A 24,297-nucleotide genomic window follows, 5' to 3' on the forward strand; every position below is an offset into this window, starting at 1 on the left:
TGACAACAAAGGCACCAACCACGGCTTTATTCTTGTGAGAGACGCTATCATAACAAAGCAGCATTTGTCAGGGCCTGACAACAACAGCCAAAACACACAACCCTGCCACTTATAAGACCCTACAGAAACAAAGCCACATTTGCTATTGCCCCAATATTAAAGCTTGACAAAGCCTTGGCTGGGATGATTTAGTTGGGGGTTGGTCCTGCTTTGAGCAGGGGATTGGACTAGATGACGACCTGAGGTCCCTTCCAACCCTGATCTTCTCTGATTCTGTGAAGCACACAGTCCTAGCATTTGTAAGACCCTACCAGAACAAAATGACACAAAGAGAGACCCTAGTATTCAAGCGCTCATGAGAGACCCTACAAAAACAAAACAGTACTCACAAGGGACCCTACAATGACAAAACAAAACACACACAAAAGCCCTAGCTCTCATGAGACCCTCCAGTAACAAGCCAGCCAACGCAAGAGACCCTACAAAAACCAAGCAACACACGGAGCCCTGCCTCTCCCAGGAGACCCTACAAAAACAAACTGAGCCAAACAGCGCTGCTTCTCCTAAGAGACCCTACAAAAACAAAGCGACACACGCAACTCATAGCGTTCTTAAGACCTAACAGTAACAAATCAGCCCTGCCAGGAGACCCTACAAAAACAAACGGACCCAAACAGCCCTGTCTCTCCCGAGAGACCCTACCATAACAACCCAGCCCACGGGCTCTATGTATATATCGAGGACACCATGGGCCTGACCCCGGGGGCTGGCAGGAGAATCCCCATTTGCCAGGGGCTGTCCAGGCCCGCCGACTCAGACACCAGCCAGCAGGGGGCGGCACCAGCACAGTACAAGACATAGACATATTTTAATCCCCCCCAAAAATAAAGACAACGTGACATCCACGCCCCACAAGCTAGGGGTTAACCCTCCCCCAACCCGTATGCACCCCGGCCTCCCTCCCTGGCTCCCCCAGACTCGAGTCCAGCCCCCTCGGCTCGAGGGGTCGCAGGCTGGTCGCGGATCACGTGTACAGGTCAAAATCCACCCGCTTCGAGTTGTAGAATTGGCCTTGCGAATTGTCAGCCTTGCGGCAGTAAACGCCCTCCTTGAAATAGCCCTGGTTCACCCACTCCTGCGGGGGAGAGACGCAGCTGGTTACACGGGGCTCGGCACCGGGACACGGCCCCTCAGGGCGGGGGGAGGTGGGGGCTGGGTACACAGGAACCCCTTGCCCAGGGCTGGGGCATAGCCCCTCTGGAGCGGGAGGGGGCTGGGCACACGGGGACCCCTCGCCCGGCGCTGGGACGTGGCCCCTGTGGGGCCGGGACTGGGCACCCATTGACCCCTCGCCTGGTGCTGGGATGCGGCCCCTCGGGGGTGGGGTAAACTGGGACCCCGCGGCCGGGGATGGGACGTGGCCCCTCGGGGGCGGAGGGAGCTGGGCACACGGGGACCCCTGGCTCTGGACTGGGGTCTCACCTGCATCTGGGTGCTGCTGAAGGGCCCATAGAGCTCGGCCCCATTCGTGTTCTCCCATTTGTACTCCCACATCACCTCGGCCAGGGGCTCCTCCCCGTCCTCGGACTGCAGCCCTGCCTCAGCGCCCCCTGCTGGACAACACCCAGGGGTCAGAGCGTCCTCACTCCCGACCCACGGCCCCTGCTACCCCAACTCTGCCCCGCCAGAGCCCCTCACTCCCGACCCGCAGCCCCTGCTACCCCAACTCTGCCCCGCCAGAGCCCCTCACTCCCGACCCGCAGCCCCCTGCTAGCCTAGCCCTGGCCCCCAGCACCCCTCACTCCCGACCCGCAGCCCCCTGCTAGCCCAGCCCTGGCCCCCAGCACCCCTCACTCCCGACCCGCAGCCCCCTGCTAGCCCAGCCCTGGCCCCCAGCACCCCTCACTCCCGACCCGCAGCCCCCTGCTAGCCCAGCCCTGCCCCCACAGCCCTGCCAGTGCCCCTCACTCCCAACTCACAGCCCCCCACTAGCCCAGCCCTGCCCCGCCGGTGCCCCTCACTCCAGACCCGCAGCCCCCCAATGTCTCACCGGACGCCTGGGTTCTCAGCCTGGCCTCGTCGATGTCCTCGGCAAACATGTCGAGGGCCGGGGGGGGCTGGGCAGGCGGGGGCTGGGTCAGGGCCCGCAGCCGGAGGGCCAGCTTCTCACGGGTCTCCTGGTAGATCTCGTAGACGCCCCGCCCCACCATCTGGTCAGCCAATCCCGAGAGCCGCTCCAGCTGCTCCCGCCTCTGGGGTGAGCCCGGCACCTCCCCCTCCTCCGGCGGGGCGGGGGCCTCGGCCTTGGCCCGGGTCCAGGCCCGGCGGGGGCGCGAGCCCCGGGCCCCGCCCTTGCTGCCCAGGCGCTGGATGGCCCGGGCCACTGTCTCCCCCGGCCGCACCATCTCCACCATCCCCTCCAGCAGGGTCTGCTTGTCCAGCAGGGGGCGCCCCCCCGGGGGCTCCCCATCCTCCTCCTGATCTCCGCCGGGGGGCTGCCGGCTCCCGGGGGGCTGCTCCTTGATCCGCACCTGGGGGTGGGCGGGGATCAGTTCTGGTCCAGCCACCCCGTCTCCCTTCTCCTCCCACTCCCGCCCGGCCCCGTCTCCGCTCCTCCCCCCCTTCCTCGGTTTCCCCTCCCCCGGACCCCCCCCGTCTCACCCAGTCGATGTTGTCCAGCCAGTTGTCCCGGATCAGCGCCTCGCGGCGCAGAAAGTAATTCCCCTCCGAGTCAAAGTGCCCCTCCTCCATCTCCTCCTCCAGGTTGAAGGGGGTGATCCGCACCCCGTCCTCGTAGTCGATGGTGGCCGACTCCTGCCCTGCCCGGGGAGACCCCCTGCCCGTCAGGCCCGCCACAGTCTCCTCGACTTCCCTGCTCTGCCCAGCCCCAGATTAGCCCCCCTTCTGCTCTGCAGGATCACCCCCCAACCCCCCAGTCTCCCCTCCTTTCCCCCCGCTCCAGCCCCCTTCTCCCCTGGATCACACACTCCCCCCACCCACCGGATCCCTGCCCCCTCAGCCAGACCAGGGTCTCACCCTCCACGTCCTCTGACGCCAGGATGTCGTATTTACTGGCCCGGCCGCCATCCCCCTCCTCATCCTCGTCTTCCTCGTCGCTGTCCAGGGAGTGTTTACCCTTGAACCGGCTCCCTGGGCCGCTGGCCCCCAGGCCGGGCTCTGCCAGCTGCGGTGGGAAGGGATGTTAGGTTCCCTCAGCCACCCTGAGAAACAGCACCCCCACCCCCAGCACCACCACCCGGGTCACCCCGACACACAGCCCCCTATATACGCCCCCGAATCACCCCGAGACACAGCCGCCCTGGATATCACCCCCTTTGGATCACCCAGACCCCCCAACCCATACCATCCCCGTGTCACCCTGAGACACAGCCCCCCAGATCACCCCGACACACAGCCACCCCCCGGATACCACCCACAAGTCACTCCAAGACACCCCAGGGGGGCACCCAAACACAACTCCCACCCACCCCAGTCTACCCTCTCAGGGGCCCCCCCCCTTTCCCCCAGTGATCCCTTACCTCCAACAGTGACTGGATGCCTCCGCACTCCCATCCCCCCAACAGGGACTCTGTGCCCTCTGGGAACCCCCCTCACAACAGGGACCCTCTTTACACCCCTACCCCATAGAGACCCTTCCCCCCCCATGCCTCCCCACCCCACAGAGATCCCTCCCCCCCAGGGGTTCCCCCCCACACCCCATCCCCGTAACTCACCTTCTTCTTGGGCATGGCCAGCTCCTCCTCCTCCTCATCCCCCTCGGCCTGATCCTCGAATGTCACCTTGCGCTTGGGCATGGTGGCCCCTGACGGTCCTGCGTGGGGGAGAGCTGGGTGAGAAAGGTGGAAGTCCCCCAGTGCCAAGCCCCAAGACGGGCCTCACTGCCCCGCCCGCAGCCCGACAGGGAGGAGCGCTGAAGAGACCCTACGATAAAGGGACGATCCCAAAGCGGCACCCTACAATAACAAACCGAGGCCCAGGGAGTGCTAAGGTAACAAACGAAAGACCCTACAATAACAAACCGCCACTCACAACGAACGATAGCGGGAGCTGGCTAAACAGGACCCTGCCGTAACAAACCGACAACTCACAAGAGACCCTGCGCCAACCCACCAGGCCCTGGCAGAGGTGACCAAACGATAACAGACCCCACATGACCCGGGGCTGCTGTCCCAGCCACGCCCGCCCCAGCTGGTCACCGATAAGCCCCTTATCTGTGGGCAGGAGTGCAAGTAGGGGGGTAAGCTCCGGTACGCAGTACCGACAAGAGCTTTTTAGTGGGTACGGGGTACCGGAAAGACTTGGGACTACCGAAGCCCGTTACCCTGAATGTGGGCCAGCCAGTGTGCCCTCCCGGACTAAAGGCTCAGTCACACCCAAACAGCTCAAAATTAACCTTGCCCTTTTAAGCTAAACAGAGTCATGTCACTGGCTGCATCTCTGTTGTTACATAACAGATAGCAAAACTCCAGTGGAGCGACGGGCTGGCACAGAGGGTCTCAGGTACGTGGTGTGACTGTTCAGAATCTCTTTTGGGAACAGTCAGGTAGGTGAAACAGCTGGTACTTATGATTACATGCACAGAAATGGCATATATTCACCTTGGTATCTGAAGGTATGAATATTCGCTCTGTTCACTACATGTTTGCTCCTGTGGTAACGCCCACAAGGTATTTAGCCAGCACATGAAGGGACAAGTCCAGCTGAATGGCCCAATAAGGAACTCTTCGCTCACGATGGACCCTGGAAAACGCCTATCGACACTTAATGGACTTGTTGTGAACGGTCTAACTAGAAGATGGGTGGGGGTGATGGACGTGTGACTTGCCTACGTGACTCCAAACACCATCTTTCACAGCAAGAACAGATTTCCCTTTACTGGGCACTTGGCAGAAGCTAAAACGCCCTGGCCTGGAAACATCTCCATTTTGCCTCTTTCCAGCTCCAGCCTCTGGACTATGAACATCTAGTAATGGGAGCATCCTAACCAAGGGACTGAGGACTTTAAGGTACTCTGGAGCCTTCATATTTCCTTGATCCTTTGCAGATGGACTTATGAGTTGGATGTGGTACAGAGACTGCTCTAGCCTCATTGATGGCTGATTTCTCCCTTGCAATGAAGAAAGATCAGATCTCCGCTGACTTTCTCACATGAGTCAGCAGCCTTTGATACCGGTGGTATAAGCAACATAGCCCTTGCTTGAGTGATTTTGTTCTTTGCTCTCCAAATGTGAAAGCTTGTTCCCATTGAACTCAACAGCAAAACTCCTTTTGATCTCAGTGGGAACAGGATTTGGCCCCAAGAGATCAGAGAATGTGATTTCGATCAACTGCTTCTCCGCCCAGAGACAGTTCTCAGGCGCGTTCTGCCAGGCGGATTTTGGTCGCCCCTCCTGTAGGTCATGCTGAGGAAAATAATAAAACAATCTGGGCTGGAGTTCTGCCAAGGTGTCCATGGCGCCCACAGTTCTGCGCCCCTTCCCCATCGAACCCAGACGGCTCCGCGTCTTTGCTTTCCTCGTGCCTGGCGACTTCGATAGAGGCAAGCCGGCAGAAGCTTAGTTGGGCCACAAGGGGGGCGCAGGTCACGTGTTAAGGGGAACTGGGGCGATCGTCCTTCCGGGCCTTCTGGATCCTCGAGGGCACCAGGGGCCCAAAGCCCCTGTCTAACAGGTGCAGCTGTAAAATTTTAGACGGGTAACGGGGGTGTCGGAGGGGACGGGGGGGCCCATGGAGGGTCCTGGGGGGAGGCCACGTGTCCCTCCCACGCCAGCAGTACCGGCAAGGAGCGATTTCGACCTGCACCCCTGTCTGGGGGTCCAGGCTAGTAAACTCTGGCCTAGCGCTAATACATATTTGCATATGCAAATGAGCTCCCCTCCAGATGCCCCCCCCTTTCCCAGACTGCCTGTTCCTGACGGGGACCCACGGCGCATGGGTCAGTTCGTTGCTCGGCCCCCCAGGAGGGACACGGGGGGGGGACCCCACAGAACAGCCCCATGCCCCCCGGGGGGAGATCTAAGGGGCAGCCCCCATCCCAGCTTCCTAATTTGCATATGCAAATGACTCTCCCCGATTTCAGCCCCCCCCCAAACAGCCCAATCAGGGGACACCTGGAACGCCTTAATTTGCATATGCAAATAACCTACTCTCCCCCGACTGGGGGGAGCCCCGCAAGAGGGCGGCCCCACAGGAACGGGGGGGAGGGGGGACTGCGCCCTCCCAGCCCCACCCCCTCATTTGCATACGCCGATCACCCACCCCCCCGGGGCCTGACAGGCACCCCCCACCCGGGGACCCCACAGCCCCCGCATTTGCATATGCAAATCAGCACCCCGCCGGCTGCGCCGCTCACCCGTCTCCGGAGCTCGCAGGGCGCCTCGCGCAACAACCGCTTCCGGGTCAGCCCGCCCTCCTTCCGGCCTGGATGTGACGTCACCCACGGGCCGTTTCCCTCCCCGCCCCTCGCCCCGGGTTGGTCCCGTTTCTCGCCGTTTCCTCGCATTGGCTGGGGCCGGAGCCCCCCGGAAGCTGGACCTTTGGCCCGCCCCCAACAGGGCCTCGCCGGAAGTGACGTCGCCCCCGGACGGCGATGGGGGCGGGGCTGGAGTGAGGGCAGGACTTAAAGGGGCAGGAGCCTATTTTGCGGGGAGGCAGAGGAAGTGACGTCATCTCCTGGCAGCCGCTGGCTTCAGCCCATTGGCTACCATGGGGAGCCGGCGTCATGGCAACGTTTAAAGGGGCAGCGCCCAGTTTTCTCCGACCTCTTCCCTCCCCCCCCCCCCGCGTGACCCGTGACCCCCCATGGCGCCGGGTGGGGGTGGGAAATACCCCCCCAAATGCACCCCCCGCGACCTAACCCCCGCCCATCCCCCGGCCATAGCCCCCCCCCGTACCCCCCCATCCCCAGCACGGGGCCACGTCCCCCCCCGCATCCCCCCACTATGGGGCCCCGCAGCCCTAGTCCCCAAGAGCCCCCAGCCCCCCTATTACGGCATCTGGGGGGTACTCCCCCCCACCCCGTACCCCAACCGCCCCCGCCCCCACCCCTTCTGCCCCCCGCTGGGACAAGCTGCTCCCCCCACATACCCCCCCACGCGCCTGATTTTGTCAGGGCCCCCCCCCCCCACACACACACACGAAAACCCCTGTGCCCCCGCCGTAGGCTCGGAGACCGGCCTGCCCCCTTGCCCGCGGGCCTGACGCCCGCAAGCCCCTGGGAAGGGCCGGTGGCGTTTTCACCCCGGGGCACCCCCCAGGATGCCCCTGCCCCTGTGGGGGGGTGAACCCCAACCCACCTGGGGTCACACCTGTGGGTCCCCCTGGCAGCCATTCAGCCCCCACGGATCAGGATTAAACTCCGAGGGAGAGGCCGGGATCAACACCAGAGGAATATTTGGCAGGGCCCTGTATAACCCCCACCCCCCCCCGCACAAATTTATCCCCAGACCCTGGGAAATGGGGGGCACGTTTCCAGCAAGGGAAGGAACCAGAAGGGGTCTCCGGATCCCCCACTACCCTGAGCTTAAACTTTGGGAACCCCCTTGTATTTCTCCAGGGGCAGTCACACCTTCCTGGGGGACACCTCCCTCATCTAGGTGGGGGCCCCCAACCCAAGGTAGCCAGATCCCCCAAATTGGGGCTAAGGATGTGGTATGACCCCCCCTTGTGTTTAACCAGGGCTGGTCTTAGTTTTTTTGGGGGGGACACCCTCTAATCTGGGACAGCCCCCCAAATCAGTCTCCCTGTCCCCGTCCCCCCCAAACTCCCCCAGGAACATGGATCTCCTTAGGACCAAGGGGAACTCCAGCCTAGGCAACTTCCTTATAGTTCCTTGTTCTAGCTATTCTGTTCCCATGCCCAGTAAGGTGCCCTAGGGCGGGGATAAGAAGGGGGCCCAGAGGGGCTGCACCCCTGGATAGCCACCGGTGCACCCCCCACGGCGGACACAGGAGTCCAGGGCTCATAGCTGGATTGAAGGGACAAATAAGGTCAAATAGCTGGACCTTAAAAGTGACACCTGCTCTGACCCAGAGAGAGAAGGGAAAACTGGGGAGCCCCCACGCCCCAAAGGGGCAGCAGGTTTCCAGGACAACGGGGGATCCGGCTGATCACAGAAACAGGAGAAGGCAGGTAAAGTCTCCACCTTGGGGCGGGCACCCTCGGGAGGGGAAAGGCCCCATCTCCTATTCCCTGCCCTCCTGAGCCAGCCAGCGCCCGCCCTGGGGCCGGTGCCCCCTTGAGGGGAAAGGCCCCGGGTCCCATTCCCTGTCTCCCCCTTCCCAGGTCCCCGGCCACATGAAGTTGCACGAAAGCAGCGTCCTGGGCTACTCCCGCATGGCGGCGCCCCCCGACCGGCAAGGGCGGCTCTACAAGAAGAGCGAACGCAGCAGCAGCTATCAGCGCCGCTGGTGTGAGCTGCGAGGGAACCTGCTCTTTTACTGGGAGCGGCCGGGGGACCGCGAGCCGCTGGGGCTGATCCTCCTGGAGGGCTGCACCGTGGAGCTACAGGAATCCGCCACGGAGCCTTTCACCTTCCAGATCTCCTACCCTCAGGGTCCGCTGGGCCACCGGGCCTACAAGATGGCTGCTGAAGACCAGACTTCCATGGAGGGCTGGGTGCGGGCTCTGAGCACAGCCAGCTTCGACTACCTGCGGGTCCTGTTGATGGAGTTGGAGGGACAGTACCGGGACAGCGGGGCCCTCAGGGTGACACCACTGGAGGAGGGGGCTGCACAGTGCAGCCCATTGGTGTCAGCAGTGGGATTGCCGGATTTTGAGGGGCTTCACCAGCAGTTTGGGAAGGAGATTGTGAAACTGAGGGTGAGGTGGAGGGAGGAGAGAGCAGGAGGGGCCCAGACGGTGCAGGGGGACCTGATTGATTTGGAGTAGGGAGAGAGGGAGCGGGGAAAGGAGGCGAGCTGGAGGGGGTAGGGAATCCACATTCATTGCCATCAAATACAGGAGAAACTATAGGGAACCCAGGGGCGGGTTAGCAGGGGCTGCAGGTCGGGATTAAGCCTTTGTAGTCTGGGGTGACTGGGAAACGGGGACAAAATATTTGCCAAATATTTACACTGTGAAGATGCCTTTACAATAAAATTATCATATCCAGACCCTGGTACCAGCCGTGTGAATTCACCATTTGGTCACATCCAGCCAGCAGCAGGGGGCGCTGTGGGGAGGGGGGGCCGCTGGCTGTGGGGGGAGCTCCCGGCTACTCCAGCCCCGCCCTCTCCCAGCAGGGGGCGCAGTGGGGAGCAGGAGCACTGACTGCCAGGGGAGAGCGCCCCCTGCAGAGCCCCCCACCCTGCTCCATGCAGTACAGCGCCCCCTAGCACGGCATCGAGGCATTAGGGTCAGCTCTGAGGTCTGAGAACATCCCAGTTCATTTCAGCCAATCCCCACCCGCACCAAAGGAAGATCTCGTGCCACGGAGATCAGCAGAGGAGACGCTCCATCAAGGCCCACGTAGCCCATGCCCGCCTGGGGCAGGATCGTCCCCATCTGTCCCTCCAGACTCTAGCTCTGACCTCCTTCAACAATGGTGCTGCAACCGTTTCTGTTCCAAGCCCCCGCCCTTGGGGACGGGACCCAGTCCCCCACCGTCCTCTCCGAACCTACGCAAGCACAGAACTGCACGGCGTTGTCCTTCCATAATTCACAGCCCGGCCCCTTGTGGCCACTGCTCGTCCACCCAGTCAAGATCTCTAACCCACTAGACCTTGCTCCCCGCCCACAGAACCCAGGAGTCCTGGTTCCCAGCCCTCCCCTCCCCGCTCTAACCCACTAAGCCCCACTTCCCTCCCAGAGCTGGGGATGGAACCCAGAAGTCCTGGCACTCGCTAACCTCACACCGTAACCCTAAAAGAACTGAGACTCAAAACTCAGCAACCCTCAAGCCAGTGATCCAGAACAACCCCAGGACCAGAACCCACTGACACGCTGTGATGAAGTGGGGGGGCGTTTCTTCATGGTTTGTACGAATACTGTCTGTTTCCCTCATGTGCTCCATGATTAACCAGGTGGTGGGACACGGGCATTTGATCTTTGCAGAGACCCGTAGAGGACAAAGTGTGAGTGTCCCTAGCTGCCTAGGCCCAGCCAACGGACAATTTGTTTCCTGGCAACTGACGAGCCTGGCCTGGGCAGGAAGCCAGCCAGTTCTGACCAGTTGGAAATCAAAGCCATGAGCTGGGGCGCCTGCCGTGGGACAGAGACACATGCTGCTGGACGGGTCTCAGGAAGTCAGAAAGCAGCCCTGGGCTCTCGGTCTGACCAAGATGGACTTTGCTGTGATGTCCTGCTCTCTGTGCGAATGATGAACATTTCTCCGCTGTTCCAGATGACTAACAAACCCTTCTGGTGTACCCCCCTAGCTGGGAGTCACTGCTGACTGCAGAAGTTAGGGTGCCCGGCCCCTTTGCGGGGGTGCATAAGGTGTCCTACTCAGGTGGACTCGCTGCGGGAAGCTCACTGCGTGGAACACGGGTGCTGATGGATCTGAGGTCGGTCCAAGGAGGTGGTGAAGCCCAGGAGACGTACCCTAGTGTGCGCGCGCCCTGGAGAGGGCCCAATTCACGGCTGTTCAAGAGCACCAAGCCTGTTCACCTGTGACACCCCCAAAGGACTTTCAAGGAACTAAGACCCACAGTCTAAGGACTCTCAAAGAACTATGACCCTCAAAGACCCCAAGATCCTCCAAGACCCCCAAACCAACGACCTTCAAAGAGCCATGATCCCCAATCAGCCAATGATTCTCGGTGATCTAAAACACAAAGGGCCTTCAAAGAACCACAACCCCCAACAAGGTAATGATTCTCAAAGACCTGCAATCCAATGACCCTCAAAGAGCCAGACTGACAACCCAATGACTCAAAGAGCCATGACCCCCAATGATTCTGAAATGACCCTAAAAGAACCAATGACCCTCAAAGTCTTAGAACTCAATGACCTTCAAACAACCATCATGACCCCCAACCCAATGACCCTCGAAGAGCCCAATGACTATCAAAGACCTAGAATCCAGTGACCCTCAAAGAACTGTGACCCCCAACCCAGCCTTCAAAGAGCCAGACTCACAACCCAACGGCCCTCAAAGAGCCATGACCCCCAATCAGCCAATAATTCTCAAAGATGCATCACCCGCAACCCAGAGGCCCTCAGAGCACTATACCCCCCAATCCAGTGACACCCCCCCAACAGCCCACGATTCTGAGACCTACAACCCAAATGATCCTCAGAGAGCCTTGTCCCCCAACACAACCATGACCCCCCAAAGAACACCGCTGCGTCTTCCACCAAGTATGCAATATGTTTTTTTTGTTAACCTTTTTAAACAAAGCGACAAAATAAAATCTCCAAGAAAGAGGCACGAACAACAGAAAGGGGCGGGGGGAGGAACGGAGAAGGAAGGAAAAAGAGGAGAGATGTAAAACGTAAACATCCGGTTTTCTGCCCTTCTGGCCCAGGATGGGGGTGACATAAAAAGAGAGGCTAGGGATTGGAGCGGGCGGGCTGTATGTCTATATTCCAGTGTCTGTCCCATTAAATAAGACCTCATGGCCAAACCCAAAATGTCTGTATACATAATTACAATACTGAGACATATATATAATATATGTGTATAGAGAGACACGTATATACAACGGGTGGGAGGGAGAAAAGGGGGGCTTGCTGGGTGGCAGATGGGAGTTACATTGGCTGGGGGGGCTGTTAACAACATGGTTTGTGGGAGAGGTGAATTGTGGGAATGAGGCTTGGCTGGAGGCAAGGAGCAGTAATGTGGTCTCCTCCTCCAAGAAGTGACTCTACAAGGTTAAATGAAAGCCATGTCTTGCAAAGAGGGGAAACTGAGGCACAGAAAAGGGGGAAAGTGACTTTGTTGAAGTCACGTGGGCAGGGAGTGGCAGAGCTGGGGATAGAATCCAGGAGTCCTGATTCCCAGCCCACCCCCCACTCTAACCCACTAGACCCCACTCCCCACCTAGTGTCAGGGATAGAACCCAGAAGCCCTGGTGCTCTTTGCTAGCTTTACACAAGACAGCGGGAGTTGGGGGGTTCCCAGTGGGTCAGCCCCACCCCTCTCCCAGCCAGCGTGAAAGCATTAGCATCCCATCTGAGACCCAACCAGAGACCCCTGCTGTCCCTCCGTAGGGCCAGCGGGTGTCCCCTAGTGGTCGCACAGCGTACCACATTCAGAGAGAGGGAGAAAATTCCAGTTATTTTAAGGGTGTTTGTTCATGCTTTTTTTTTTTTCTTTGGGGGGGGTTGTTTGATGGGTCTAGGGTGACTGGAGTGTGTTGATGGGGAGGGGAGGGGGGAAGAGTCACAAATAAGCCGGGGGAGGGGAGGCTGGGAATTGAAAAAACAAAAGAGATAACCAAGGGGGCATCCTGGGAGGGGGGTTATTGTCTAGGGGCCAATTTAATCCCCCCTGGGGCAAATTCGGAGGGGCTATGCGGTGCTAGCTGGATACAGTTGCTCCTGAAAAAGCCCCACAGCATCAGCCACTGGGGGGTCTTTATTGGCTCCCTGTCCTGCAACGCAGGGTATTCGATAAAATTTATCGCAGCTCTCAAGTGAAATAAACTTTATTGATACCCTGTCTGCAAACACTGGGACGTCAATAAAGCTCATCCCTGCCCTTACATGGAATGCCATGCTCTGGCTGTGAACACTGGGTTGTCAATAAAGTTCATCCCCCCACTCTTACAGGGAAGAAGCTTTATTGGCACCTTGTCGGCAAAGTGGGCCACCAATAAAGTTCACCATCTTTCCCAGAAGGAGACCATAACAGTGGGCCGCCAAGGTGCCACACAAGTAATGAAGCCCTAGGTGGGGACAAGGAGTGAACTTTATTGACAGCCCAGGGTTGGCAGACAAAAGAATAGACCGGTTCGTCCAACACTGGGCTACTGATAAAGTTTACTCCTTGCCACAAAAATCCTGTGCTGGGAGATGGAAGAACTTTCTTGTTCTCTTGTCCGCAAGCACTGGGCTATCGATAAAGTTTCTCACCTGTCATGTAACTTTATCGATGCCTTCTTGAGAGGCGGATGAGCTTTACTGATGCCGTTGGGGAACACTGGGCTATTGATCAGTAACAAAATATGGTGTTGGGAACTTATGCCCTGTCCGCATACATTGGGCTGTCAATAAAGTTCATCCATCTTGCCAGTGACTGTCAAAGTAGAAGAACTTTATTGATACCTGCGTCCATCAACAAGAACTGCGTTTGGGGGTGAACAGCACAAAGAGGAGTGAGTGCTCCTGCTAGCAAGGGGGCAAGAGGGTGGCTCTTAAAACCAACCTCTCCTGAGGAAGGGAACAGGGGGAGCGTAGGGCTGGAGTGGTTAAATAGTTTAAAGAGGATTCTCCTATATACAGTAAACGGGCCAGACGATTATTAATACAATTATATTCTTGTTAAGACTTGAGGGGGACATGCCCCACACCTCTGGGAAAGCGCTTGGGGGGAGGGGTGTACCTGTTTGTTCCACCGACGGGAGAGGAGGACACAGAAAAGAGGGGGAGGGTGGGGAGAGCACAGTAGTCGTTTGGCTTTCAAAGTCATTAAGCAGGTCCCCTCCTGGCAAGAGGAAGATTGTGGGGCGCCCCCGATGGGTAGCTCAGAGCTCAACACTCTCTGGCCCACCCCGACACCCTTTTGTCCTTTAGATTCCAGCTTCCTCCCAGTCAGCGACCCCACCCCCATCTGAGTCTCCCCACCCCTTGGTCCTTGGCTGAATCTGTGGTGGGTCGGAGGCAGCAGGGCCCCCCGCTGTCATTCCCCCCCCTTCAGCTCAGAAGTAAGTGTCCTGCAGCACAGAGCCCGCCGGGGGATCCCCATCTTGCCCCCCATCCTCAGCGCGGGGTGGGGCTTTGGGCTCCTTCCGGCGCATGGAGACCTTCCTCTCTTTCTTCTGCTTGGCTTCCTCCTTGGCGCGCTCCTTCTGCTGCTTCCGCTCCAGCTTCTCCTTCTCCTTCTTCTCCTGCTTCTCCCGCTCCTTCTGCAGCCGCTCGCGCTCCTTCTCCTGCTTCTCCCGCTCCTTCTCCTTCTTCTTCTCCTTCGTTCCCCCCTTCTTGGGGCCCCCCAGCGGCGCGTTGTTCCCCGTGGGGGAGGGCAGAGCGGGGTGGAGCCCTTCCGACACCACCTGGCCTGGGGTAGCGGCTGGAGCGGGGTCAGCGGAGGCGGCCAGGCTGCCCGTGGGGTGGGCGGGGGAGAAGTTGCCCCCCGTGCTAGCGCCGCGGGTCGCCCGCTGTTTGAAGCCGGTGAGGCTGAGCAGGCTGGTGCTGGGGGTCAGCGCGGGGTTCATGCGGCGACACTCTTCGTGGATGGCGCGGGAGCCATGGAGGCGGCGCGAGGGTTTATACTGCAGCTCCCCGCGGTTCTCACGCCACTTCCTGAGCTGCGTGGTGTTCTCACGCTCAATCAGCGCTTCCGTCACAGGCAGGTTCACCACCTGTGGGCGGGAGACGCCGCTCAGGCTCCCGGCGGCACAGTGCCCTCTGGAGTACTAGCCTGGCTCTGCACCGACCCAGAGTGCCCCCTACTGGGTAACCCACCCCAGCCCCTGTAGCACAGCACCCCCTAGTGCAGGGGTGGGCAAACTACGGCCCACCCGCCGTTTTAAGCTGGCCCGCAAGCTCCCTCTGGGGAGCGGGGTCTGGAGCTTGCCCCGCTCCGGCCTGGCTCCGCTCCGGCTTCTATCCACTCCAATGGCCACCTCCGGCGCTCCAGTGGGAGCTGCAGGGGCGGTGCCTGTGGATAGGGCAGCGTGCAGAACTGCCTGGCCGCGCCTCCACGTAGGAGCCACAGAAGGGACATGCCGCTGCTTCTGGGAGCCGCTTGAGGTAAGCGCCGCTCGGAGCCTGCACCCCTGAGCCTCTCCCCGTGCCCCAACCCCCTGCCCCAGCCCTGATCCCCCTCCCGCTCTCCAAACCCCTCGATCCCAGCCCGGAGCACCCTCCTGCAGCCCAAACCTCTCATCCCCAGCCCCACCCCCAGCCGGAGCCTGCACCCCTTCCCACACCCCTGCCCCAGCCCTGATCCCCCTCCCGCTCTCCAAACCCCTCAGTCCCAGTCCAGAGCCCGCACCCCCAACCGGAGCCCTCACCCGCTCCTGCACCCCAACCCCAATTTAGTGAGCAGTCATGGCCCACCATACAACTTATATTCCCCAATGTGGCTCTTGGGCCAAAAAGTTTGCCCACCCCTGCCCTAGTGCCACACTGGGGCCAACACCAACTGCAGGGGACAGCGCCCCCTGCTGAGCCATGGTGGTCTCCCTCCCACACCCTGAACCAGCCAGGCCCTTACTCAGCACGTCTGGATGGGGCTCACCTCGTTGATGAGGAAGTCCTCTTGCATGCTCTGAGCTGGCAGGTTGCGCAGCTTCTCCATGGTCTCATACATGCCCTGGCAGCTGCGCAGCTTGTCCACCGAGCCCAGAGCATTCCGGAGAAGGACCAGGCCCACCCGGAAGACGATCTTCACCCCTGGGGTGGGGAAAAGGGTAGAGAGACTGGTGTGAGTCATGGGGTTTCAGGGACCTGGTGCTGGGTGTCAGCCATGCACACATAGGAAGGAGAGCAGAGGTGGGTCAGTTGGATGGATGGTTGGGTTGGATGAGACCTCTGAGTTGATGGATTGGGTTGGGTTGGATAGGATGACTGTGTTGGGTTGGACTGGGTTGAATTGGATGGGATGGTTGAGTTGATGGAAGATGAGTTAACAGATTGGGTCGATGCCGTGAGTTGGGTTGGACGCATGGTTGATATGGGTTGGGCTGATCAGACGGATGGTTGGTTTGGAGGGACAGGGTTGAGTTGGGTTGGATTGGGTTGTATGGAGTGGTTGAGGGATGGATGGTTGATTTGGACTGGGTTGAGTGGTTGGTTGGACGGGATGGCTGGGTCAGATGGATCAATGGGTGGTTGGCTGGTTGGGGTGGATAGGTCAGATGTATGGATGAGAGTGGGCTGGGTGGTCAAATGGATGGACAGTGGGTTGGAGGGAAGAGTTGGATGAATAGGAAATGGGTTGGGCTGGTCAGGGGAATGGATGGTTGGCTGGGATGGGAGATCGGTTGGCCTAATCAGATGGATGGGATGGCTGGATGGACACGGGATGGGTTGGTCACATGGATGGATGGTACTGTTGGTCAGATGCATAGATGGGAGATGGGTTGGGCTGGTCAGACGGATGGATCGATGGATGGCTGGTTGGGTTGGTCAGACGGATGGATGGAGAATGGGTTGGGTTGGTTAGCTGGATGGATGACTGGTTGGGATGGGATAATGGATGGTTGGGTTGGTTGGTCGGATGGATGGCTGGCTGGCTGGTTGGGATGAGACGATGGATGGTTGGGTTGGTCAGACGAATGGATGGAGAATGGGTTGGGTTGGTCAGACGGATGAAGGAAGGCTGGGTTGGGATGGGATAATGGATGGTTGGGTTGGTCGGATGGATGGATGTGGAATGGGTTGGGTTGGCTGGACAGATACATGGATGGAGAATGGGCTGGGTAGGTCGGATGGATGGATGGAGGGAGGATTGGGATAGGATGATGGACTGAGTTGGAAGTTTTGTTTGGTTTGATTGGCTGGGTTGGACTAAATTGGGCTGATGGATTGTGTTGGACAGTGACACTCATTCAGAGGGCTGGACGGAGATACAGAACTGGCAGACATCTCACCCTCGCAGAAGAACATATCCCAGACACGCAGCACAGAACTCCAGGGCAGGGTGCGGGAGAAGATGCACATGAACCACTCCGTCATGTAGAGGATGGGGTCGATCTTGTATTTCTTCAGGTGCCGATAGGCCATGGGGGATGCCCGGCGCAGCAGGGCAAAGAAGATCTCTCCATCCAGCTGGATGGCTTCCTGCCAGGGGACGGGAACACATCAGCCCCTTCCCCAACTCTGCCATTCCCCACCTGCCCCATCCCATCCCCAAACACCCTCCTTTGTCCCCCCCCAATCTCCCAACACTCCCCCTTCACCCCCATTCCTCACTGCTCTCCCCCACAGAGCTCCCCATCTCCTGCCATCAACCCCCCTCCTTCCCCATACACTCCCCCCTGTCCCCATCCCCCAAAACCAACACACCCCTCTCCACCAATGATCACTTGGCAGAATCCCCCTCCCAGAGAGGGGGAGGGGGACCCCAGCCCCGAGACCGCCCTGCCCTGCTCCACCAGTGGGGGGTGCTACTCACCAGTCCGGCGCTGTAATAACCTGGCAGGTACTTCTCACAGATCTGCACGAGGCACCAGAAGGCTTGCTGCGGGGATGGAGAGAAGTGAGACACATCAGACAGACAGACACCTAGACACCAAGAGACGCAACAGACACTAGAGAGAAAGGATCCAACCCCAAGGCATGTCTGCGCTACGTCGACAGAACGGGTTTCTTCCCCTCCATGTGGTTAATCCAGCTCCTTCTGTTGACCGAGCCACGTCTACCCTGGGGCGTAGGTCGACCTCACTGCGGTGCTCAGAGCGAGATTCTCCCAGCCCGGAGTGGCACAGATAGGTCACTTCAAGTTCTAGCTGTAGACCAGGTCTCAGAGACTCCCCAAGAGAGGAGACCCAGGCACGCACCTAGGATACGTCTACACACACACACAAAGGCATGTTCCTAATCCACATCAGCTAACTTGGATTGGAATAGCCGCTAAGGTGTTACTGCTATTTTAACTCCAGTTAGCTACCGGGGGTTAAAACACACACAGAGGTTTTTGCGGTGCGGTGCAGACACACCCTAAGAGAGTCCCGGGCACACCCACAGCCAGTCAGAAAACACAGAAACGGTGGAAGGGGAAGGTTGGGGGGGAAACCCCAACATGTGTAACCAGGGAAAGATGATGCACGCCACGGACAGACTGACCAGACTGGGATGGACAGAGCAACAGGCAATGCTTCAGGCTGGAGAGACAGAGGAAGAAACAGGAGCCGGAAAACACAGACACATAAAACACAGTCATGCAAAAGAGACCTGGACAGACAGACAAACTGCATGGACACTATGTCAGATGGGAGGGGTATTGCCCAGAGAAGGGGATAGAACCTCAGCCCCGCAGCTCTAACCACTAGACCCACTCGCCCCCAGAGCTGGGACAGAACCCAGGAGTCCTGGCTCCCAGGCTCCCCTCCTCTAATCCACCAGCCCCCACTCCCTGTTCACAGCTGGGATAGAACCCAGGAGTCCTGACTCCCAGCCCCAAATCCAAGCAGTGCCCGGAGGTAAAACCAGCCAGACATGTAAGAAGCAAGAGATCGGGGGAGGCATAACGCTGGGACTTCCCCCCTTCCTTTTGGGGGGGCTAGCGGGCTGCTCTTACCTCAGCGGGCATGTGCATCAGCAGGACAGCAGCCACGGGGGCCTGGGCCTGGCAGTACCCTTCATCGGGCCGGTAAATGGTGTAGGCTTTTAGGATGCGGTATAAATCCTGCTGCCTGTGGGCAGGAAAGGGACGGGGGTTAGACACACGGAGGGGCCTTGCCCTCTAGGGGGTGCCGGCTCCAGCCCCAGGGCGGGGACTCGCTGACTCAGGGGATGGGGAATGGGACACGGGGCCTTGCCCTCTTGGGGGTGCCGGTTTCAACCCCAGGACATTTGGCTGGCTCAGGGGATGGGGAATGAAATACGGGGCTTTTGCCCTCTAGGGGGTGCCGGCTTCAATACCAGGACAGGGATTGGCTGGCTCAGGGGATTGGGAATGGGACACGGGGCCTTGCCCTCTAGGGGGCGCCGGCTCCAGCCCCAGGGCAGGGACTGGCTGGCTCAGGGGATGGGGAATGGGACACGGGGCCTGTCCCCTCTAGGGGGTGCCGGCTCTGATCCAGCTCAGGAAAGGGACTAGGAGGTTCTGGTCCAGTGGAGGCTCCCCACCCCGGTCACTCACCCATGGCCTCCCCTGGCGGCAAACATCTCATGGAAGGGGAACTGCCGGTGCAGATCCTTTTCAATCACATCCAGCCACTTGGGGTCCCCGGGCTGGCGCTCCAGCTCCTAGGAGTCACGGGGACAGGGGGTGAGACTCTGCCCCAGCTGCCCGTCACCTTCATGTCTCTCCCCGCCCCCCAGAACCACCCCCCAAGGGGAGGCCGCGCACCTCAAATTTGTTGGGGTTCTGATCCAGGAGCTCCTTGCTGTTCGACAGCAACTGCCAGGCTTTGGCACGGAGAGAAGAGGGGATTCCCTTCCGACAGCGCAGCTTCACCTGCCCAAACAGGAGCCGCCATGTTAGCACAGCACAGCGCCCCCTGCTGGGAGCGGCCGGGACTGGAGGAGCCAGGAGCTCCTCCCACAGCCAGCGCCCCGCCCCCTCACAGCGCCCCCTGCTGGGAGCAGCCTGGGTTGGAGGAGCTGGGAGCTCCCCCACAGCCAGCACCCCGCCCCCTCCCCACAGCGCCCCCTGCTGGGAGCAGCCAGTCCTGGAGTAGCTGGGAGCTCCCCCACAGCCGGCGCCCCGCCCCCTCACAGCGCCCCCTGCTGGGAGCGGCCGGGACTGGAGGAGCCAGGAGCTCCTCCCACAGCCAGCGCCCCGCCCCCTCCCCACAGCGCCCCCTGCTGGGAGCAGCCAGTCCTGGAGTAGCTGGGAGCTCCCCCACAGCCGGCGCCCCGCCCCCTCCCCACAGCGCCCCCTGCTGGGAGCGGCCGGGACTGGAGGAGCCAGGAGCTCCTCCCACAGCCAGCGCCCCGCCCCCTCCCCACAGCGCCCCCTGCCGGGAGCAGCCTGGGTTGGAGGAGCTGGGAGCTCCCCCACAGCCGGCGCCCCGCCCTCTCCCCACAGCGCCCCCTGCCGGGAGCGGCCGGGGCTGCAGAAGCTACTCACCTTCTGGAATCGCCGTGACAGCCATTTATCCCAGTGGGAAAACATATCGAGCCATTTGAGCTCCCGCTGCCGCGCCACGTCCACCGGGATGGCACTCTCACTGCGGGGAGGGAGGGAATCAGAGACACGGAGCAGCCACACCCCACCGGCCAGGTACAGCAAGGGGAGGACTTCCCCACAGCAGTGCCATGGGGGGGGGGGGAGCAGGGCTGCTGGCGCTGGGAGCTGCCCCACCCAGAGGAGGGCACAGGAGGGAATGGGGGGGCAGGAAGCAGACCACCCCCACTGGGGTACGTCGGCTCCCAGACTGCAATGCGAACTGGGGCCCTATCAAGCCATCTAGGATGTTTGTAATTATAATAGGGACCTCAGCTCCCCCCTCAGCTCTGCCGGTACCCCTCACTCCTGACCCGCAGCCCCCTGCCAGCCCAGCCCTGCCCCCCACCCAGCCCTGCCAGTGCCCCTCACTCCTGACCCGCAGCCCCCTGCTAGCTCAGCCCTGCCCCCACCCCCAGCTCTACCAAAGCTCCATCCCAGGGATGCCATGGGTGGGTTTGACCCAGAAGTGAAATTAACAAGGTCCAAAGTGAAACAGACCAGCCCGGTTCCATTCCCCCAGGAGGAAGAAGGAAACACGTGGGTCTGAAATGATTTTGCATCCCTCCAGCCCCACCGCAGCAGCCTCCCAGCACCAGCAGACGAGCTCTCAGTTCCTACTTCAAAACGCCTCGCGCTGCCGATTCCCGAGCAGCCCCCCTGCCTGTTCTCTCCCCTTCCCGGAGCTGTGGGAAGGCCCAACTGAAGGGGGAGACAGGGCCTTCCCTCTCTGGGGCGCGCCAGCTCCGACCCTGCCCCAGGCTGGGGAACTGGCTGGCTCAGGGGGAAGGGGAAGGGGACGGGGAAAGGGACACGGAGCCTTTCCCCCCTAGATCAAAAACGGGGAAGCCATCCCAAATGGATGCCCTGCCATGTGATGAGTCTGTTGGGTCTCAGCCAATGCGTCCCCAGCCTCTCCATTCCCCACCCCCCACTCCCCGCCCTGCCATGGGTGATGATGAGGCCCCCAGCAGCCTCAGCAGACAGGCCAAGGGCAGAACGGTCCATGGAGGTGGCCTTGGGGTATATGCCAGGGGGAGGGGGTCCAGATTGAGCTCAGCCTCCACAGGACCAGGGTAGGGAGTGGATGGGCAGGGGGAGGGCGGAGAAACAGGAAGAGCAGGGAGGGGAAACAGGAAGTGGTGGCTTGGGGCTGCCTCATTGAGAAACTCAGGAAGGGAAGTGGGGGTGTTTGCACGAGCGTAGGGGGGAGGGAGAAGCTGGGAGATGCCCCTTCTACACCATCTCCCCACACTGGAGAGCTGTGTCTGGAGGGTCTGTCTCCCCCCACGGCCCAGCCCTTCCACAGCCTAGTCTCTCCCCGCACGGCCTAGTCTCTCTCCCCACAGCCCCGCCATCCCACGGCCCAGTCTCTCCCCCCACGGCCCAGTCTCCCCCTCTCCCACAAGCATCAGCCCCTCCCCACCCAAGCCCCACACCACACCCAAGTCTTCCCCCACATCCATACCTGTGCCCAATATCCCCACCTCTTCCCCCTCAGCCCCAGCTCAATCCTTCCCTGCCAGGCCCAGTCTCCCCACCCCATCTGATCTGACCCCTCATCCTGGTCTTCCCCTGCTCCCTTCCCCATCAGGATCAGCCCCTCGGCCCAGCCAATCTGGTCTTGCCTTCTCCCCTCCCCTTGGTCTCCCCAACCCAGTTTCCCCTGCCTCCAGATCAGCCCCTGGGCCTAGCTTCCAACCCCGTGGTTCCTCCACTCAGGCATTCCCCGCCCCCGGTCCCTGAGCCTGCACACAGCCCCCAGGGCCTCAGCTGCATGGCGGGGGGAGGCCCTGAGCCCCAGGGATGGGATAGACCCCACCCATCGTGGAAAGACACCTGCTTCAGTCAAGCCACCCATGTGACAAGCAGGCCAGGTCTCGGCCCCTGCCCCCCAACTCCGACCAGGGCTAGTTTGTGGGGGGCAAGGGGAGACAGGGGGCCGGACGGGGAAGTGATCTCAAGTTTGCTAGGAGTTTTGTTTCGGCCTGGGAGGGGGATGGAGGGACAGAGGCTCCCAGGGACAAAAAACAGGACTAAGCGGGCTCCAGGCATGGCTCCCCCAAGGCGATATTCCTGGGAGGCAGCATGGGGCTGGGCGGGGAGGCTCTGGGTTGGGAGAGCAGGGAAGATCCCTGCTCCAGGCACTCCACAGCTCTCGGCCTCTCTGCTGAGGCTGCCAGGGCTGGGCTGGGCTGGGCAGCACCTGCGGGCCCTGCACAAATCTGGGCTAAGACCCACCACACTTGCTTCCTGCTGGGGACAGTGACGGGGGGGGGGGGGGGCAGCGGGGAATGGCTGTCCGACACTGAGAACAGATGGGAGCTGGTGCCCCCTAGAGGGGAAAGGCCCCGGGTCCATTCCCCACCCCAGCCCCGTTCAGTGCCCTGGGACCAGCTCAGAGATGGCGCCCCTAGAGGGGAAAGGTCCTGGGTCCCCATTTCCCACCCCTGTGAGCCAGCCAGCCCCCTGCCCTGGCGCCAGACCAGAGCCAGCACCCCCTATAAAGAGCAAACATGAGGGAGGGTGGCTCGGATACTCACGGCATCCCCGAGTACTGGTTGCCCCCCAAGAAGCCGTATTTGTCTGTTCTCCGGTAGGCCAAGCCATTGATCTCCGAGTCCGAGCCCAGGGAGCTGACGTCGTCCAGGAAGCCGGGGCCACTCAGGGACTCCAAGGTGCCCGACATGAGGCTGACCGAATCCAGGTAACTCAGGGTGTCTGGAGCCGGCGGGGGCCTGGGAGGTGGGATTCCGGGACCCAGGCTGGACTGCGACCCCGTGTCCTGGGAGGCGGTGGAACCCAGGGCTGTGGGCCCCTCCGTCGCAGTGGGGGAGCTGGTCTCCGGCGCCACCACCATCACGGCCGGCGAGGGGAAGGGCGCCGGGAGGGGCTTAACCGGGGTGCACGGGGGTGCAGTTTCCATGGCGGGAGACGGCGTGGGAGAGGCCGCCGCCGCGGTGACGGCTTCCGTGGGACCCGCCACCACGTCGACCCCGGCCAGCTGCGTCGTTGCCACGGAAACCATCCCCGGGGCAGCCGCCATGCTGGCTACGGGTGCTGTTGCCACGGGAGACGTCGCCGCATCGGCGACGCTGTCCGTCAGCACCGGACACGCCACCCCGCTGCTCGTCGCCGCTGCCGCGCTGCCCGGCGACGCCGTCCCGTTGCCTAGAGGTGCCGCCCCGCAGCCGGCAGCTGTCGGAGACGCCGGCAGGTTGCCCGGAGACGCCGGCAGGTTGCCCGGAGACGCCGGCAGGTTGCCCGGAGACGCCGCCCTGCTGCCAGTTGCCCCCACGGTGCCCGGAGTCGCCGCCGCCGCTGGGCCGCCCGCTGCCCTCGCAGCCGCCGCCCCGCAGCCCCCGGGCCCGGCCGAGGCCGAGGTGGCCGGGGCTCTGGGGGCCGGGGCGGGTGGCGTCGCCATGGCGCTCATCTTGGCGGCGTAGAGCGCCGAGCGGGGGGCGTTGTACCGGGGCGGGGGCGACGGGGCGTCGCCGGCCCCCATCTCCATGGCGACAGCTGGCTCCTCCCCCCCCCGGCCCTTGGGGGGGGGGCGGCCTAGTTGCCCCCACCGAAGCCTGGCCTAGAGTGGCAGGGGAGGGAGGCGGAGGCAGGAGCCTGGCGGGGTCCCTGCCTTAGCCTGAGCATCCAACAACCAGAAGCCAGGGCGCCCCCCCCCAGGCTGCGCGCGCAGCCCAGCAGTGCCACGTGGGAGGGCGGCCAATCCCAGGCCGGGAGGGCAACCGGGCCAGCCAATTGGAGGGGAGGAGGGTGGCTGGCGGGCGGGTCCGCGTGGGCGGGAGCGGCTGCGGGCTGGGCCAGTCAGGGCAAGGAAGGTCGGGGTTCCGGCCAATCGGGGAGATGGCGATCAAAGAGGAAGGGCGGGTGAGAGAGAAGGGCTAGGGCGATGGGGCGGGACCAGTGGGGATGTGGCCAATCGGAGCAGAGGTATCGCCCCAGCCGCCCAATCGGAAGGTGGGGTTAAACCAATCAATACAGAGACAGGAGAGGCGGGCCTGTGAGAGGAAGGGGCGGATCTAACGCGACCTTCCAGCCAATCCCAGGAGGACCGGCGTTAGGTCAGCCAATTAGCGTCAAGAAGGGGTCGCAGCTCAACCAATCAGTGTCGGGAACACCTGCAGCTTCACGGGCGGCCCGAGAGCCTTGTCTGTCGGCCAATAAAACATCGGAGCGGGAAACGGACCGGTGACTCCTCGGGCCAATGAGCGCGGACTTAGGGCGGGAGTGGCAGGCTCCTCGACAAATGGACACGCAAGAGCGGGCAGCTTCCCGGAAGCTCAGAATGGGGCGCCCTCCGCCAAGGGGGAGGAGCCGTT

At 61.3% G+C, this 24,297-nt stretch overlaps 3 protein-coding genes across 8 annotated transcripts; 1 reads left to right on the forward strand and 2 right to left on the reverse strand.

Moving 5' to 3' along the window:
- Positions 1–6,499, reverse strand: CD2BP2 (CD2 cytoplasmic tail binding protein 2). 4 transcript variants are annotated; one of them, XM_077820449.1, is made up of 7 exons: positions 6,374–6,499; positions 3,735–3,832; positions 3,037–3,184; positions 2,662–2,819; positions 2,051–2,531; positions 1,483–1,613; positions 1–1,135 (listed from the first exon to the last, which is right to left on the reverse strand). In XM_077820449.1, exons 2-7 carry the CDS (start codon positions 3,813–3,815, stop codon positions 1,025–1,027), a joined length of 1,110 nt encoding a protein of 369 aa, XP_077676575.1. In that variant the 5' UTR covers positions 3,816–3,832; positions 6,374–6,499; the 3' UTR covers positions 1–1,024. The 4 variants fall into 4 exon arrangements, with proteins under 4 accessions (XP_077676575.1, XP_077676574.1, XP_077676577.1 ...); XM_077820448.1 differs by lacking the exon at positions 6,374–6,499 and adding an exon at positions 4,051–4,189; XM_077820451.1 differs by lacking the exon at positions 6,374–6,499 and adding an exon at positions 4,051–4,188 and having other exon boundaries at positions 1,483–1,610.
- On the forward strand, positions 4,246–11,374 carry LOC144266894 (sesquipedalian-1-like). Of its 3 annotated transcripts, none has more exons than XM_077820453.1 (2): positions 4,246–5,691; positions 8,305–11,374. In XM_077820453.1, the coding sequence occupies exon 2, from the start codon at positions 8,317–8,319 to the stop codon at positions 8,908–8,910; it is 594 nt and encodes a 197-aa protein (XP_077676579.1). In that variant the 5' UTR covers positions 4,246–5,691; positions 8,305–8,316; the 3' UTR covers positions 8,911–11,374. The 3 variants fall into 3 exon arrangements, with proteins under 3 accessions (XP_077676579.1, XP_077676580.1, XP_077676581.1); XM_077820454.1 differs by having other exon boundaries at positions 4,246–5,560; XM_077820455.1 differs by lacking the exon at positions 4,246–5,691 and adding an exon at positions 7,161–8,151.
- Positions 11,314–23,586, reverse strand: TBC1D10B (TBC1 domain family member 10B). Its single transcript, XM_077820447.1, has 9 exons — positions 22,504–23,586; positions 19,865–19,964; positions 19,142–19,249; positions 18,932–19,038; positions 18,368–18,482; positions 17,243–17,308; positions 16,719–16,908; positions 15,365–15,519; positions 11,314–14,483 (listed from the first exon to the last, which is right to left on the reverse strand). The coding sequence occupies exons 1-9, from the start codon at positions 23,469–23,471 to the stop codon at positions 13,824–13,826; spliced, it is 2,469 nt and encodes an 822-aa protein (XP_077676573.1). The 5' UTR covers positions 23,472–23,586; the 3' UTR covers positions 11,314–13,823.
- Between the last annotated feature and the right edge of the window lie 711 nt (positions 23,587–24,297).

This window comes from Eretmochelys imbricata, chromosome 6, assembly GCF_965152235.1.
Source record: "Eretmochelys imbricata isolate rEreImb1 chromosome 6, rEreImb1.hap1, whole genome shotgun sequence".
Classification (NCBI taxonomy): Eukaryota; Metazoa; Chordata; order Testudines; family Cheloniidae; genus Eretmochelys; species Eretmochelys imbricata.